This window comes from Hippopotamus amphibius, chromosome 9 (genome assembly GCF_030028045.1).
Source record: "Hippopotamus amphibius kiboko isolate mHipAmp2 chromosome 9, mHipAmp2.hap2, whole genome shotgun sequence".
NCBI lineage: Eukaryota > Metazoa > Chordata > Mammalia > Artiodactyla > Hippopotamidae > Hippopotamus > Hippopotamus amphibius.
The window spans coordinates 117,980,149-117,996,517 of record NC_080194.1 but is presented as its reverse complement, the minus strand read 5'-3'; the positions used below and the strand labels follow the sequence as shown (position 1 = coordinate 117,996,517).

At 54.0% G+C, this 16,369-nt stretch overlaps 1 protein-coding gene across 1 annotated transcript in view; it reads right to left on the bottom strand.

Annotated features, from left to right (window-relative positions):
• Positions 1-1,413: 1,413 nt before the first annotated feature.
• Positions 1,414-16,369, bottom strand: part of SCNN1B (sodium channel epithelial 1 subunit beta) — a 61,762-nt gene continuing 46,806 nt past the window's right edge. Inside the window, exons 5-13 of the mRNA XM_057748801.1 lie at positions 10,793-10,896; positions 8,832-8,995; positions 8,412-8,522; positions 5,741-5,858; positions 4,968-5,043; positions 4,818-4,875; positions 4,102-4,163; positions 2,563-2,638; positions 1,414-2,310 (exon numbers count right to left, since the gene is read on the bottom strand). Coding sequence (XP_057604784.1) covers positions 1,930-2,310; positions 2,563-2,638; positions 4,102-4,163; positions 4,818-4,875; positions 4,968-5,043; positions 5,741-5,858; positions 8,412-8,522; positions 8,832-8,995; positions 10,793-10,896 — 1,150 coding nt within the window. The 3' untranslated portion in view covers positions 1,414-1,929. The remainder of the gene's footprint in view (positions 2,311-2,562; positions 2,639-4,101; positions 4,164-4,817; positions 4,876-4,967; positions 5,044-5,740; positions 5,859-8,411; positions 8,523-8,831; positions 8,996-10,792; positions 10,897-16,369) is intronic.

Genomic DNA, 16,369 nt, shown 5'->3' with positions numbered 1-16,369 from the left:
CCCGAGCTGGGGACCCCGGCTTCCCCAAGGCCCACCCCACTTAGTCCCCGCCATGCTGTGGCATCAAGCCTGTGGCACCACCTTCCTCCACAGGTGCCAACGTGGGCACTTAATGGGAGGACAGCTTGTTTGCCTTTCAGGCCAAGGACCCAGGTGTTCTAAACCAGCATGGCTGGGATGCCCTGGTCCCAGGCTCTGAAGCCAGAGCTCCTTCACCACCGGTACCAGCAGGTGACAGCAGGGCCTGCGGTGGTCAGCTGTCTGCAGAGGCCAGACCCCATTCTTCTTTGATAATGGCTCCCTGATGTCTCTTTGGGAAGCCATCAGGGTTGCCATATTGAGCAACTAAAAATATAGGAAGCTCGGTTAAATATGAATTTCAGAAAAACAGTGATTTATTACTGTGTCCCCAATAGTACATGGATGTACATCTACTAAAAAATTAATTTGTTGTCTATCTAAAGTTTCAATTTATCTTGGTGGCCCATATTTTATCTGGCCCCCTTAGGAGCCATGTCCCCACCACCCTCAGACCATGCGATTCTGCTGGGGGCCGACTGGCCTCCGGTATGGGCAGGGTCTGACCAATCCCAGCAGCACACTGATTGGTTCCAGGACAGGCATGTGACCCACTGAGTGACCAGTGAAAGTCAGCCTGGGAACTTGCTGTGACAATGTGAAAAGAGGTGCTCTCTCCTAGCTGGGTTTGCAAGGCTGGAGACATGAGTTTGGGGTTGTGGATGGCCCTTTGCTGCTGTAAAGTCAGGAGAGCCTTCCTGGGAAGGCAGAGAGAACAGACATCATTTGAGCTGCTGGAGATGCTGGTGCTTAAGCCAGCTTTGAGTATTTCTCCCACCTTAACCTCCCTTTCTCTCTCTCTCAGTTCTTGCAAGCCAAATAAATAAGTTGGATGACACTGAAAAGGCATAAGGCCACTGTTTAGGGACAACTTGAAAGAAACTTTAAAAATCACCAGCTTGGGGACTGCCCTGGTGGCACAGTGGTTAAGTATCTGCCTGCCAATGCAGGGGACATGGGTTCCATCCCTGGTCCAGGAAGATCCCACATGCCACGGAGCAACTAAGCCCATGCGCCACAACTACTGAGCCTGCATTCTAGAGCCCGAGAGCCACAACTACTGAAGCCCACGCGCCTAGAGCCTGTGCTCTGCAATGAGAAGCCACCGCAATGAGAAGCCCACGCACCACAACAAAGAGTAGCTCCCACTCGCCAGAACTAGAGAAAGCCCATGTGCAGCAATGAAGACCCAACGCAGCCATGAATAAATAATAAATCTTAAAAGAAAAAAATCACCAGTCTGGGCCTTTCCTTGGCCAGGTCGCTGCCCTTCCACCCCCAGAGATGCATCAGGGCGTGGCTGGCTGCCCAGTCGGATAAGAACAAAGCTAGACCCTGTGTTTTCTACTTTTATTTTCCAGAACAAAGCATGTGCTACCCGGCAGGGCCTCTGATGCCTGCTCTCCACCAGAGCGGCCCTCGCTAAACACATTCACCAGGTAGCTGAGGCCAGGAAGGAAAAGAACGCTGATTCTGGGGACAGACAGCACAGCATGCCTGCCTGTTCATCTCTGGGGCAGATGGTGACTGGCACTGGGAGGGACATGGCCTTCCTCCAGCAGAGGGTGGTCCAGGTCTCGGAGCCTGGCAGGGGGCATCCCAGGACAAGGATCAGGTCAGGTTGGGGGTGTGAGCAGGAACACACATTGGTACCAGCACAGTGACCCCACGGAGCCTTCAGCCTGGACTGGCCAGGGGCTGCTGGCCTCTCCATAGAGGGACCTGGACTCTGGCCTTGGACACCTATCGTCCCGGCTCTGTGGAGAGAGCATCGTAAAATGTGGCCTCGGGCAATGGTCTCGGCAGCTCAGGTCCAGGTGCTTGGGCTGCCCGGGATGGGCGGGGCAGGGTCTAGACGGCATCGCCCTCACTGTCAGACTCGATGACGTCCAGCGGCTGCAGACGCAGGGAGTCGTAGTTGGGGGGTGGGGTGCCCGGGATGGGCGGGGTCGGCTCGTGGGAGTGGGGCCCAGCGCTGGGGCCCCGGGTGGCCACGTCAGGCTGGAAGCCGAAGTTGGTGTGGGCCTCCACCAGCTCGGCCACGGTGGGCGGCGGGCCGTCATAGCGGGCCTGGGCCCGCTTCCGCCGCAGGCTCTTGGCGAGGGCCACCAGCCGGATGATGGTGATCCACACGAAGTCGATGACGATCTCCCCGAACTCGATCAGGCACAGCACCGAGCCCCCCATCCAGAAGCCGAACTGCCCGCCCAGATTTGAGAGCAGCCAGACGATCTGCGGGGAGCAGGGGGCTGAGGGCCGGGCTGGGGGTGGGGTGGGCCACGGGTTCCCGCCTCAAGCCCGGCCGGAGATTCCTGTGAAGGGGTTGCTGGCCGGGAAGGGGTAAAGGGTGACCGTCTGAGCCCAGCGAAGTCATTTGGGGCTGCTTGAGGGACCTTCCTCACCTCTCTGTGGGGCTCAGGACCCTCCCCACCCTCAGGGCGCCGGGGGGAGGGGCTGCAGGCGGGGCGGAGGTGTGGGGCTCACGTTATTGGCTGCTGACTCCCCAATGGTGCGATAGTTGAACTCTTGGAAGTAGATGTTGAGCTTGACAATTCCCTTCCTGCAGGAGGCAGCAAAGGGAGCTGGTGCCCTCTTCCCAGGACACACACACACACACACACACACACACGCACGCACGCACACCCCCCCCCCCCCACCCCGCCCAGCTCTCCTCCGGCTTGAGCTTCTCACCTACCCACTCCCAGCAGTGGTGAGGGCCAAACAAGAGCCAGGAGGGGCTCCTCTAGGCCTTGGGGCCACAAAAGCTATCTCTGCTCAGCCCCATCCTGTGTGCCCCTTTCTAAACCAGCTCTCCGAAAGATGTGGGGGCCCGAGACAGTCCTGAGGGTCGGCTCTGGGCCCCCTCTCCCGCTCCCAGCCCATGTACAGTAGGCTTGGCATAGAGTCCTAAAGCCTTGGCCCTCTCTCAGGGGACCTGGGGCAGGGAAGGGTGGCCGAGTGGGCTTCCGCCTTACACCTGATGGTCCTCAGAAAGGCGATGCTCTCTCACGCCTCCAGGCTTCTGCTGGGACATTGCTGTCTCCTCCTATTTGTCTGAATAGTCACCACTCCTCCTTGGAGGATTAGCTCAGGTGTCACCTCCCCATGCAGACCTCCCTTATCTCTCAGGAAGAAGAAGCCTCCTTCCCTGCTGGGCTCCCAGAGAGAGAGTCCTGTGCAGACGCCCATCATCACAAGCCCTGTTCACATATCTCTGTCCTCTAGACTCAAACTTCCTGATAGAATGAACCTTGTCTTTTTTTTTTTTAAATATTTATTTTATTATTTATTTGGTTGCGCTGGGTCTAGTTGCAGCAGGAGGGCTCCTTAGTTGTGGCATGCAAACTCCTAGTTGCAGCATGCACGCGGGATCTAGTTCCCTGACCAGGGATTGAACCTGGGCCCCCTGCTTGGGGAGCACGGAGTCTTAACCATTGTGCCACCAGGGAAGTCCCAAACTGTCTTTCTTGTGCTCAATGCATGTTTGTGTTGAAAGGATGGAAAGATGGATGGATGGGTGGATGGATGGATGGATGGATGGATGTGTGAGTGGATAGATGGATGGGTAGAAGACTGGAGGATGGATGATGGACAGATGGGTGGATGGGTGGATGGAGTATGGGTAGGCGGTTGGATGAGCAGAAGAATGGAAGGATGACCAATGGAGGGATGGATGGATGGATGGATGGATGTGTGAGTGGATAGATGGATGGATAAAAGACTGGAGGATGGATGATGGACAGATGGGTGGATGGGTGGTTGGGTACAAGGATGAAAGGATTAGAGGGGATGGGTGAATGCACAGGTGACAGATGGACGAATAGGCTGTCCTTTAGGAAGTGGTAGGCTCTGAGCCCGGCTGGCTGGCCTCTCAGTCCCAGTGCTTCCTCTTCTAGGCTTGCTTCTGGATCTGACCAGTGTGAGAAGGTGTCTGAGTAGCTGCCCTATGTCCAAGCCCCTCCCCTAAGGCTCTGCTTCCTCCTCTTTTCTGCCTTCCCTGGCCCATCCAGACTCTGAGCTCACCTGCTCAAGGTGATATTGGTGCTTTGGTCCCGCTCCTGAGACAAGACATGGAAAATCCAGTCCTGGAACCCAAAAAGGTAGCTGAAAACAATGGTGCCTGCAGCATCCCCTCCCAGTCATGGGCCCTGCTACCTGCAGGAGGCAGACCACAGGCCTGTATCTTCTTGAAGCCCCCAGGGACCGTGTGTTGGTACAGGGAGAAAGGGGAGAAGGCACTCAGGTCTCTAGGCTCTCCCGCACAGGCCCGGCCTCCCTGTTCAGCTCCTTCTCACTTCTGGCCCCTGCACTTGCTGTTCCCTCTGCCCAGATCCTCCCCAGACCTGCCCAGGCTGGCTTAGCCCATCCCCCAGGTTTAACTCAATATCCGCTTTTCAGGGAGGTCTTCCCCAGCTACCCTGTCTAAAGCGGTTTCCCCCAGTTACCCTCGCATCATCTGGTCTACTTCCTACACAGCCTTTTGAAATGATCTTATTTCTGTATATCATCTGTCTCTTCAGCTAGAAAGTAGGCTCTGTAAGGGCAAAGGACTGTGCGTCTCCTTTACTGCTGTGTCCCCAGCACAGTGCTTGGGGGACACAGGTGGAAGGAAGCTGGGAGGGAGGGATGGGGAGGGAGGAACCCCTCTCTAAAGTTTCAAACAGCCTGCAGACCACGGCCTGGAACTGCCTCCCGCCCAAAGATGGGCAGCCAGGGGTTTGGCCGCTCCTCTGACTCACCTCGGAGGCCTCGGAAGGCCAGACGGCCATGGAGATGGTCATCTTGTATTGAGTGTCACTGGAAGAGAGAAGGCAGCCCGTCGCTGTCCCCACTGCCCCGCCCTCCACACCCCGCCCCACCGGCCACCCGGGTGTCCAGGCTGGACTCACTTGCAGGACTCCTTACACATGTCGATGCAGGTCTCCCTCTGCGCCAGGCTCATGCGCAGGGCCGAGTAGCAGAGGGCTGGGCAGGAGGGGTGGGGGCGGGAGACTTTGAGCGGGGTTTCTGCTCTGAGCCTCTGGCCACCCTCTGCCCTCCTGGCCCCGGGCCACCTAAGGCCTGTGGTTAGGTTGCGTGGGGGGCGTTGTCTCAATCCAAACTCCCGCTGTCACAGAGAATGGTCCCCCCGCCCCCCATCTCCAGTCATTTGGCCCAGCCTGGCCTGGGGGGTCCTCTCCCCAAACATCCCAGCGCCAGCTCAGCAGGATCAGAGCGGCTTTCCCTCCGCTTGTCACCCCTGATCCTGGCCAGGGGGCCGGGGCCACGGGGTCACGTGGGAAGGGAATGGGTGGTTGGACGGGATTCAGTTTTCCCCTCTCGTCCACACATTTTGTTAGTTTTAAGAGGTGGTGGGACTTTCTCTGCCGCTGACAACATCCATCGGTGTTTGGACGCGGGGCCTGGACCCCAGCCCAGTGTGAGCCCAGCAGGGCCCCTTCCTCCCTGTGGCTTCAGGTCTCAAGGACAAATTCTCTCCCGAGCATACATGTTTCAAGTGTACACTTCATGCAGTCGAGGAGTAGGGGGAGCAGGGAGGGCGAGCCAGGGCAAGAGGGGCTGTGGACTGTGAGGACGGGGAGCCCTGCCCTCCCCTGTGGTCAGAGCCTCTGTGGCCGTGGCCCGGCGGGCTGGAGGCTGGTCCCAGGGGCTCCCCACTCACCCCAGTCCGGGAACTCCTGGTTGTTGCAGTATTTCTGCCCACGGGGCAGTGGGTACAAGTAGTGGCCACAGCTGCAATTCCGGATCATGTGGTCTTGGAAGCAGGAGCGGATACAGGCCTGGGGGTGGGGGAGGTGCAGGGAGAACACAGACTTGATGGTGCTGCCCTCACCCCGGCCCTGGGGGTGGGGGATAGGGGCCCAGGGAGCTCGACGCTCAGGCCAAGGGGGCTGGGGGAGCCGAGGGAGGAGCCCCTCCTGCGGAGAATTGGTGGTGAGGTAGCCACGCTGCTCCTGAGGAGGGGCGTGCTGGTCCTTCCCTGTCTCTGGCCCCCGCAGCGGGACTCAGGCCAGGCCCCAGCTCTCTGAGGACAGCACCCCCCCACCTTTCAGAGCTGGGGGCCCCACAGATGACAGGGGGAGGGGTGGCTCATTCTACACTGAAGCTAACGCTTAGGGAATTCCATGGTGGTCCAGGGGTGAGGACTCTGTGTGTCCACTGCAGGGGGGCACAGGTTCGATCCCGGGTGAGGGAACTAAGATCCCGCCTGCGGCCAAAAAAAAAAAGGCCACCTCTTAGATAGCTCTTGTCATAAGGCTGCCAGCAGCCTTCCGAGCCCTTTACATGCAAGGCCCCAGAAGGGAAGACAGGCAGGCTGGCCCTGTGCGCCTTCTTCCTGGAGGGAAACACTCAGGGAAGGTAGAAGGGTGATCTGAGTGCTCAGCGCGGATGGAAGAGGAAATGACCTTCTACAGGATGTCCCCTGGTTGGGGGTGGGGGAGGAAGGAGCGTGGACTCAGGCACCCCCGGGCTGGATGAGACGGATCTACTCATACCGGGTTTTCAGGTCATTCCAACCTGGTTTCAATCCACTCAGAAACGAGCTATGTGTCCCGGGGCCAGCCCTTAGCCTCTGAGCCTCAGTTTACTCCTGTGGTTCCTGTCGGCTCAGGTGGGGAGGTCAGCTTGCCCTCGGGTGCTCGGTGAACGGAAGAAGCCATTCCTCACGTCTCTCGCTGCCCAGTTTCCCAAGTGCTGCCTCCGGAGGATTCCCTGCTCCCACCCTTGCCAAGAAGCCCGCGCCTTCTCTCCCGCCCTCCTGCCTGCCGCTTCCCAGGCTAACGCATCTGGTGCTCTGTCCTCGCTTGCAAACCTGTGGGTTTGCTGCGGGAGGAAGCAGGCAGGGTGGCAGATGAAATGGCACAGCCGCGAGGGGCGGGTCTGGGGCGAGGTTGGGGGCAGTGGGGTCAGAAGGGAGCTCTGACTTTAGGCAAGTGTCTCACATTCCCCCAGACCTCACTGTCTCACCTGGAAGGTGAGAGAGGGCTGGGGAGCGCAGAGCACCTGACCGGGGCCTAAGGCTTTGCCAAAGTCTCTGGTCACAGTGGTGACTGCACTGGACAAAGCAAGAACTGAGGTTTTCTGGGATGAGGTCTCCAGAGCTGGGGCCTGATGCCTCTGTGGCCTCCTCCGTGCTCCGCACCTCCCTGTGCTGCCTTGTCTGTCCGTCTGTCCCTCCGGAAGCTTGGAAAGTTCCCCAAATTCTCCATCCCAGGCAGAAGCCCCTCCAGACAGGAGGGTCAGAGTGTGGGGTGCAGGGGGTCAGCTGGACGGAGTGGGCAGGTGGGCAGGCATGGGGGAGAGTGGATTCCCGTGACGAAGGCCAAAGGGAAAACTACATCCTGCTCAGGGCTCTCAGACGCGGAGCCAGGCACTGGGCTTCCCCCTTGTTATGCCTCAGTTTTCTTATCCGCCAAGGCAGACTGGGCTGGGAGAAAAAGTGTCAGTGAGTGGTCACTTTTGCCATCTTTGCAAAGATTCAGTCTGGCCTCTCCACGGGGGCCAGGTCTGAGGCCAGCCCTCCTGGCCTGAGCTTAGAGATCAGGACAAGAGGGAAGCCCCCAGCTGCGGCGAGGGGGATTGAGGCCAGATACAAAGAGGGACTTAGGTGCATTGATGTGACATTCGGACTGGGGTCTGTAAACCCCAATTTCCTCATTCCTAATAATACTATCTACATCTTAGGGTTATTCTGAGGATTTTTTCTTTCCTTCTTGACCAAGCGGCTCATAGCTTGTGGATCTTAGTTCCCCGACCAGGGATCGGACACAGGCCCTTGGCAGTGAAAGCAAGCAGTCCTAACCACTGGACTGCCAGGGAGTTCCCTGTGGTGAGGCTTAAATGATTTAATATATATATGAAAAGTACGTGGAACAGTGCCTGCCTAGCACATGATAAGCCTGATGTTATTAGTATATTAACCCTTAAAATAAATAGCATATGTAATAAATGCTATTAATCACATATTAATACATGCTAATAATAATTCATCATTATTGTTAGTATTAAATATATTATTGTCTTGCCGGGATATTAAAAGGATCAAACGGTGATGTAACCCATGTAAACCCTTAACATACACAAGGGTTCTTCTTGGGAAAGCCCAGCGAGACCCCAAGGGCACACCTGCAAAGCAGGGATGAGAAGCGGCCAGCCCCGGGTCCTGGTGAGAACCAGGACTAGACTGGTTCCCTAGTCCTCAGGGCACCCTGTAGTCCCAAAGATCAAGGAGCGCCAGCCTTGCTGGACTCAGCTTTCCCAGACACCTCAGGCCTTGGGCCAGGTAGACATGGACGGGGCCCCAGGGTCATGAGGCTGCCCTGTCTTCCCACCTGGATGGAGTAGGTTGTGTTGTAGTCGCTGCTGTAGAGGTTTTGGATGGGGACGTCGGAGCCGTTCATGGTGCACTGGCTGTAGGGCTCGCCCTTGCGCTCCAGCTTGTCCTGTGTGAGAGGTTGTTTGCGGGGGCCCCTGGTTACCCTAGGAAGCCCCCTCCATTCCCCCCTCCCATCTAGCATGCAGGCCTAGGGGATGCTGAGAGGGGATGGAGGGCTGACGCCGCAGCAGGCGCCAGTGGTGAGGGGGCACTCATGTTCCCCCAGAGCACGGCTGCCCGGTGGGATTCCAGACAGAAGGTGAGGCAGGAGTGGATGGTGAGGAGGTCCAGGGCTTGGGGAGGCCCAGATCGCCTCCTCTCAGACCCCAGGAGGTGGGTGCTGGGCAGGTGGGCTGCCCTTGGGCTGCGGCCATACCACCAGCACTCCGATGGAAGTCTCCATCCCAGACATGGCGTAGATGCCCTCTTCCTTGATGAAGGGGTACGACCTCTGCTCGTGAAGCATCAGCCGGGCTCCGGCCGTGGACGTGAGGAAGGGCATGTAGTCTTCCTGGCCCATGTCCAGGATCAGCTTCAGGCCTGAGGGGAAGATGAGGCCGAGGGCTGCCTGAGCTCGCCCCTCAAGGCTGAGGGGACACCTGCCACCCACTTGTCCAAGCCCCCTCCAGCCAAGGGGACCTCCAGGGTCTATGCAGGAAGCTGGCTCCGCTTTACGAAAACCCAGACTTCTTGCCTTCTCTAAGGCCTCCATCCTAGTCCAAGCCACCATGGTCTCCTCTCTGGGCTCCTTTGCCCCCCATTCATGATCTCTTTTCCACATGGCAGGTAGATCTAGGGCCATAGCACAGGCAGCCCCGCCTCCAATCACATGGGTCCTCATTCTGTCCACTCACCCCCCTTAGCTGCCCTGCTCTTTCCTGCTGCTGGGCCTTTCTAATGATCTCCCCTCTCTCTGGAATGCTGTCTCCAGCCTCACCTTTCACCTAGAAACTCCTGCTCTTCCTTCAGATCTCAGCCCAAGCGTCACTTCCTCCAGAAGCCTTCCCTGACTACCTAGACCGGGTCTCAGGATCTCTGTTATACGCTCTCCTAGAATTTTCCTTCCAAGTACCTGTCTCACTCTTGAGATCCTTCTTTTATCATCTGTCTTCCTTCCCCACTCCATTGTTCTCTTCTTGATGGTAGAGACCTGACCCAGTATTTTATGCACCATACGACTGGGCTAGGTGTTTAGGTAGGACAACAAGGCTAGCATTTATTGAGCACTTGCTACATGCTGTGTGCTGGGCTAAGGGCTTTATTTACCTGACCTCACTGGTACTTAGAAGAGGCATATGAGGTAGGTACAATTATTGTCCCCATTTTACAGATGAGGAAACTGAGGCACAGAGAGGGGAAGGGACCCAATGGGTCAAAGGTCACCCAATGAGGAAGTGGAAGTTGCTGGACTTCTAAACAGGCAGCCGGGCTCCTGGATCTTAATCATCTTCTCCTATAGAGTGAGGTGACCAGCACCTCTGTGATACCCAGTGACTTCCGAGGTACAGGGACTGGTGAAGGGCGGGCAGCTCACCTGCATCCCTCTTGACCAGCAGCCCTGACAGCTGCTGAATGACACCCACCTTTTGATGGCTGGGGAGGGCAGAACCTGAGGCGGGAGGAAGGGTTGGCTCCCCCGGGCCTGGCACACATGCTGAGTCTGCCAGCCTTTCTCCGGAGATGAGCAGACTTTGCCATCAACCATTTCCCTCTTCCCCACTGCTGTTTACTGCTTTACCTGCTCAGTGTCTCTCAAGAACCGCACAGAAACGAGGGCTCTGCCTCGGGCTAACTGTGTGATGGAGGGCAAGTTATTTACAACTTCTCAGAATATCCGCATTTATTGAGCCTTTGCTACTTGCCAGGCTCAGAGGCAAGGCTACTTGCTCTGTGCTCAGAGGTCTACCTGCCTTTGGCCAGGATGACTCGATGAAGTCTATACTATATGCTCTGCTCTGTACGATATGGGGAAAAGAGGGCTTCGAGAAGTGAAGTCTCCGCTCAGCAGCACCCAGAGGTAAGGGGTGGAGCCGGGATGCCACCTGGTCACAGAAGCCTGTGCTCTTGACCACTAAGCTTACTGCTTCCTCGCTTTGCTCATCAGCAAAATGGGCACACCGGTCGCTACGCCATGGGTTTGTGAGCGTTGAGTGGGGGAGCGGCTGAGAAGGCACCTGGCCCAGCGCCCATGCACAGAGTAGAGGCCGCTCCCCCACACGGCGGTCTCCGTCTACCCTTGGTCCTGCCCCTCAACGGCCCTGGTAATTTGGTCTTTAAGCCCCACATGATAGGATTTAAAGCCTCATGGCTCTGGCTCCAGGACAAACAAAGACTTACCGAACTCAGCTCCGGGGTTGGCTGAAGGGAGGGCCTTCTCGGTCATGCCCCAGTTGAAGATGTAACAGTTGCCGTAATCAGGGTGGAAGATGGGCGTGAAGTTTCTGAAAGAAACACCATCAGCTGGAGGGTGGGGCAGGGTCCATGGGCAGGGCCCACCCCCACCCCAGCGGATACCTCCACTGGGCACTCATGGCAGACGGGAGCTGGGAGATTACTGCTCAGAGAGGCTCAGGCAGGGTGAGCAACAGGTCATTCTGTCCATTCCCCTGCACCCATGCACCCACCAGAGAGGAGATTCCTGGACTTCCTTGGGAAAGAGGGGTGGAGGTAGTCTCTCTGGCGTCAGGGCCAGGCTCTCAGGCTTAGCCATGAATTATGAAAAAGAAGTTTCTTTGATGTTTTCATCTGTCTCATCTACCAGGTCTTGTAATCTATGTGGTCACTGAAATGGTGGCCCACCGAAAAAAAGATGTTCTTGTTCTAACCCCAGGGACCTGTGAATGTGACCTTATTTGGAGAAGGGGTCTTTGCAGATGTAATTAAGGATCTTGAGATGAGATCAGCCTTTTTTTATCCATGTGGGCCCTAAATTCAACCACAAGTGTCCTTAAAGAGACAGAAGAGGAGACACAGGTACAGAGGAGAAGGCCACATGAAGACAGAGGCAGAGATTGGTGTTACACAGACAGAAGTCAAGGAACACCTGAGCCTACCAGATGCTAGAAGGTGCAAGAAAGGATTCTTCCCTGGAGCCTTTGGAGGGAGCCTGGTGCTGCTAACATCTCTAGCCTCCTCTGTGAAAGAATAAATTTCTGTTGTTTCAAGCCATCTAATTCGTGGGCACTTGTTACAGTGGCCACAGGAAGCTATTACAGATCATAAGAGTGAGAGGGCAGCTCCAGGCAGCGTTTGCTCCAAGATGCTGGTAGAATCCAGACAGGTGGGCTTGTCTGGGAACCTTGGGGGCTGAGGCAAAGAAGGAAGCAGATGGAGATGGAGGGTCAGAGGGGGTTGCGAATCAGGAGAGGGTGCAAGCAGAGGCCAGGAGAGAGAGAAAGAGGAAGAGGAACCGCAGAGGCCAGGAACAACGAGGTGTGAAGCACCCTATCTAGGGTTTTACCTTATGTCATGGGAATGCTTCCTAAGGAAATAATTGAACAAAAGCACGAAATGTTTGTATAAAGATGCTCATGGAAGAAGCGACAGTGTAATGTAGTTTCAGATAATTTGGTTAATTTTTTTTTTTATGGAACTTTTCAAACATAAAAAGTTGAGAGAACGAAGCCCACCGCCAGCCTCAACAATCCCCTACATCCAGTCATGTTTCATCTCTACCTACCCCTACTCTCCCTCCCATATTATTTTGAAGCAAATGTCAGACATCATAGTTTTATTTGTAAACATTTCTATAGTATCTCTACAAGTAAGAGCTCTTAAAAAACCACCATGACCGTGTTAAACATAACTAACAAAATTTCCTTAATATTAAACATTCAGTTAATACCATCTCCTAGAGGTCCGTTTTCATTTTATAATTTATTTGTTTAAATTGGATTCCAAATGACATTGACATGTGATTGGCTGAAATGCCTTTTAAACCTCTTTTCATCTATGACTCCCTTCATCTGACTTTATTTTTTCCCCTTGTGACTTCTGGCTTCTTCCAGCTAATAACTGAAGAGGGAGTGATGCAATCAGAGGATCATCGTTTTTCACCCCCAATCCTGAGGGTTTAGGGCAACATGCACCCATGGTGACCAATGCCGTGTGTCCTGATGGAAGAGCCCAGGCTGCCCGGGAAGTGGCCTTGCCAATAAACAAACAAACAGCAACAACAGCAACAACAAAAACCCCAGCCCTGAACAGGATCGAGCATCTGTCTCTAACTACCATTTACAGCAAATACTGGAGTCAGAGGAACAAGTTCAAAGACACCATAGAAAGTCAATATGCAAAATCCAACTCCACAGGATAAATAACCCAGTTTCTTCAACAAATAGATTGTGAGAGAGGGAAAGGGAGGTAACTTATAGATTAAAAGAAACTTCAAAGACTTTGTTAGAATTACAACGTGTGGACTTTAATTGGACCCTGATTCAAATAAACAAAAAAAAAAGTATGACATTGACGAGTTTGAAAACTTACTGGGTAATCGATAGCATTGAGGAATCACTGTTCATTTCTTTTTCAGGTGGGGGATAATGGTATTGTGCTTCTGTTAAAAGAAAAGTCTTTGTCTTTTAAGATACATTCTGAACACTGTATAAATGAAAGAATATGAGGTCTGGGATTTGTTTGAAAAACAGCACAGGTAGCTTCCATGGTAGCACAGTGGTTAAGAATCTACTTGCCTGTGGGATGACTTGGGAGATTGGGATTGCCATATATACATTACTAATAAGAAAAAAATATCAAATTGTACACTTTAAATATATGCAGTTTATTGTATGTCAATTGTATCTCAATAAAAGTTCTTTTTTTTTAAGCTCTTTATTGGAATATAATTGCTTTACACTCTTGTACCTGCTTTTGAGGTATACAAAAGTGAATCAGTTGTGTGTATACATATATCCCCATATCCCCTCCCTCCGGCGACTCCCTCCTGCTCTCCCTGTCCTCTAAGGCATCACCCATCATCGAGTTGATCTCCCTTTGTTATACAGCAACTTTCCACTAGCTACCTATTTTACAGTTGGTAGTGTATATATGTCTGTGCTACTCTCTCATTTCATCCCAGCTTCCCCTTCACTCCCCGCCTCCCCAACCCCATGTCCTCCAGTGCATTCTCTGCATCTGCATCCTTTCAATGAAAGTTCTTAAAGAAAAAAAATAATAATAAAATAAAATAAATAAAAATGTAAAAAAAAAAAAAGATCCACCTGCATTGCAGGGGAAAATCCCACATGCTGCGGAGCAACTAAGCCTATGCGCCACAACCACTGAGCCCACATGCCGCAACTACTGAAGCCCACGCACCTAGAGCCTGTGCTCCGCAACAAGAGAAGCCCCTGCAATGAGAAACCCATGCACCCCAACAAAGAGTAGCCCTCGATCGCTGCAACTAGAGAAAGCCCGTGCACAGCAATGAAGACCCAACACAGCCAATAAAAATAAATATATAAACAGATAAATTTATAAAAAGAAAACAAACAAACAAAAAACAGCACAGGACAGGATGTGAACCACGCCTGTTGGGTCTGGGTGGTGGGTCCATGTGAGTTCATCACACCCTGTTCTGTCTGTGTGTATGTTCTCAAGTCTCCACAGGAAATAGCATTTAAAATGCCTTTGGATTCTTTATATGGTTTTTGTTATTAAAAACAGGAAGGAATGGGGCTCAGTGAATCAAATACATCACCTGAAATGCAATACTTTCTAAGCTCTCTGTTCCACAATGTTTACTGAGCAACTTTCATGGGCCAGGCCCGTGCTGAAGATTTCTCCTTAATCCTCAAAATAACCCCATGAAGTCAGCTGCTATCTGACCCTATGTTCAGATTAGGAAGCCATTTCCTCTATCTTTTGTCTCAGCCTCTGTGCCAGCAGAATGAGGTGGGTCCAGGGCAGGCGGTGAAATCTGATCTGGGAACTGACCCCGCCTGACACCCGTGAGCTGCTTCCTCAACCCCTGCGCTTTGGTGTCCTCCACGGTGAAAGGGAAATCAGGAAGAAACTGCATTTCTCCACCCAACATCTATTGAGGCATGCACTGCGGTGGGGACACGGAGGCCGGCAAGACATCCCTACCCTCGAAGCTCACGGCGTGGGGGAGACCACGAGCAGCGTCACGGCAGTTCTCTCCTTGCAAAGCGTGTCTCTGGCCTGCCTGCCTCCCCCCACCTCCAAGACCCCCGCCCTGGTCCGGGCCGCCGGCACCCCCGACCCTGGGTCCTGCAGGAGCCTCTGTCTCCACTCTTGCTCCCTTACAATCTTCCTCCCGCACAGTGGTCAGGGCAAGTGTTTAAACTGTGAATCAGACCACGGCATGTTCCTGCTAGAACCTTCCGGAAGCTCCTTGCTGCTCACAGAATAAAATGCAAATGCCCTACTTGGTTTTCTCCCCTTGGTTCATTATACTCCAGAGACACTCCACGATATCTCCAAATTCAAGGCCCGTTGCCGCTTGTGCCTGGGACAGTCTCTGAGCAGCCCTTCACATATCTGGTTTCGTCTCATCCTTGGGGTTCATCTACTCTGTCCCCTGACCTCCCTACGAAAAGTCACTTCCCGGTGACTTGACCATTTCCACCTGCTTGTTCCCTTGCGGGCATGCAGCAGAAGCTGAACTCATCTTCTTTATTTAACTGCTTGCGTCTCAGCTGCCTCTTGCTTTAGACCATAATCCCAGGGACGGCAGCTGTCTGTCTGGAGGGAGAAAGAACTTAAAGGCTAAGAGCTCAGGCCTGGGAGCCAGCCTGCCTGCATTTGAATTCTGGCTCTGCCGCTTACTGGCTGGTGAGCTTGGGGGAAGTTAGTTCACCTTGCTGCGCTTCATTTCTCCCCGAGTGACACCGGGGTAACGACAGCACCCACCCGAAAGGACTGGAGGTGAGGGCTGGAAGCCCAGCACACTGAAATCCTGAACAAATTCACCCCCCCATCCTCAGAGCCTGGCAGTTGGTAGACAGACACTCAGTAAATATTTGTTGCCGAACTTATAATATGTGATAAGAGTACCAACAGAGATAAGGCTGGAAGAGTGGGAGTGGGAGTGGGTCAGGGAAGTTTTCTCGGAGGAGGTGAGGCCTGCGCTGAGACCTTAAGGATGAGTAGGAGGTAGCCGAGCCTGGGGGTTGGGGAGGAGAAAAGGCAGCTCAGGCAGGGGGCACGGCACACACGAAGGCCCAGAGGGAAGAAACAGCTTTGAGCGGGCACCACAGAGTCTCTGTCCTGTGTGGGATCAGGGCTGTGGCCACAGGGAAGGAACGGAGCAGGGCAAACCAGTTGCAGCCAGGCGCTGCTCTGGAAGGAGAGACCCCGCCCCAGGGACGTGGGGACACAGTGTTCTCAAGGAGCTGTCTCAGACACCTACAGCCTAGGAGCAGGAGTAGGCTCAGGGCGCGGCCAGATCCCCTCCTGTCCTGGGCTGCACTCTCAGTCTTGCCAACTATTTGCTTGTTGATAATGTTCTTTAGCTGGAGAGGCTGCTCCCAGCTCCAGAGCTAGGCGTTTCCCTCGGAAAAGCTTCCCTGGAACAGAGGCTAGACGGATAGACAGAGACCAGCAAGCCTACAGAAAAGACTGGGAAAGAGAGCATCCCCGTAGGAAGCAGTATAACAACAGCGGTACTGTGTAGTAGGGTTTGGGGAAGGGCAGAAACTAGCCGGCCAATCTCTGAAGCAATATCAACAACAACATCAACACATATATGCCTAGATCGTGGTTTCTAAATACACTTCTCCAATAAAAGGACTGGAGCTCCTCGGAGAAATGGCTGATTCTAGCACTGGGGCCTCTTGTTGTGCCAGAAAGTAAGGAAGTACTTAAAAAAGAAATAAAGGGATGGGGACGTGTCAAAGAGACACAGGAGCCAACGGAAGGACCTCTCAGCGGTCAAAGTTGGAAAATTTTGAG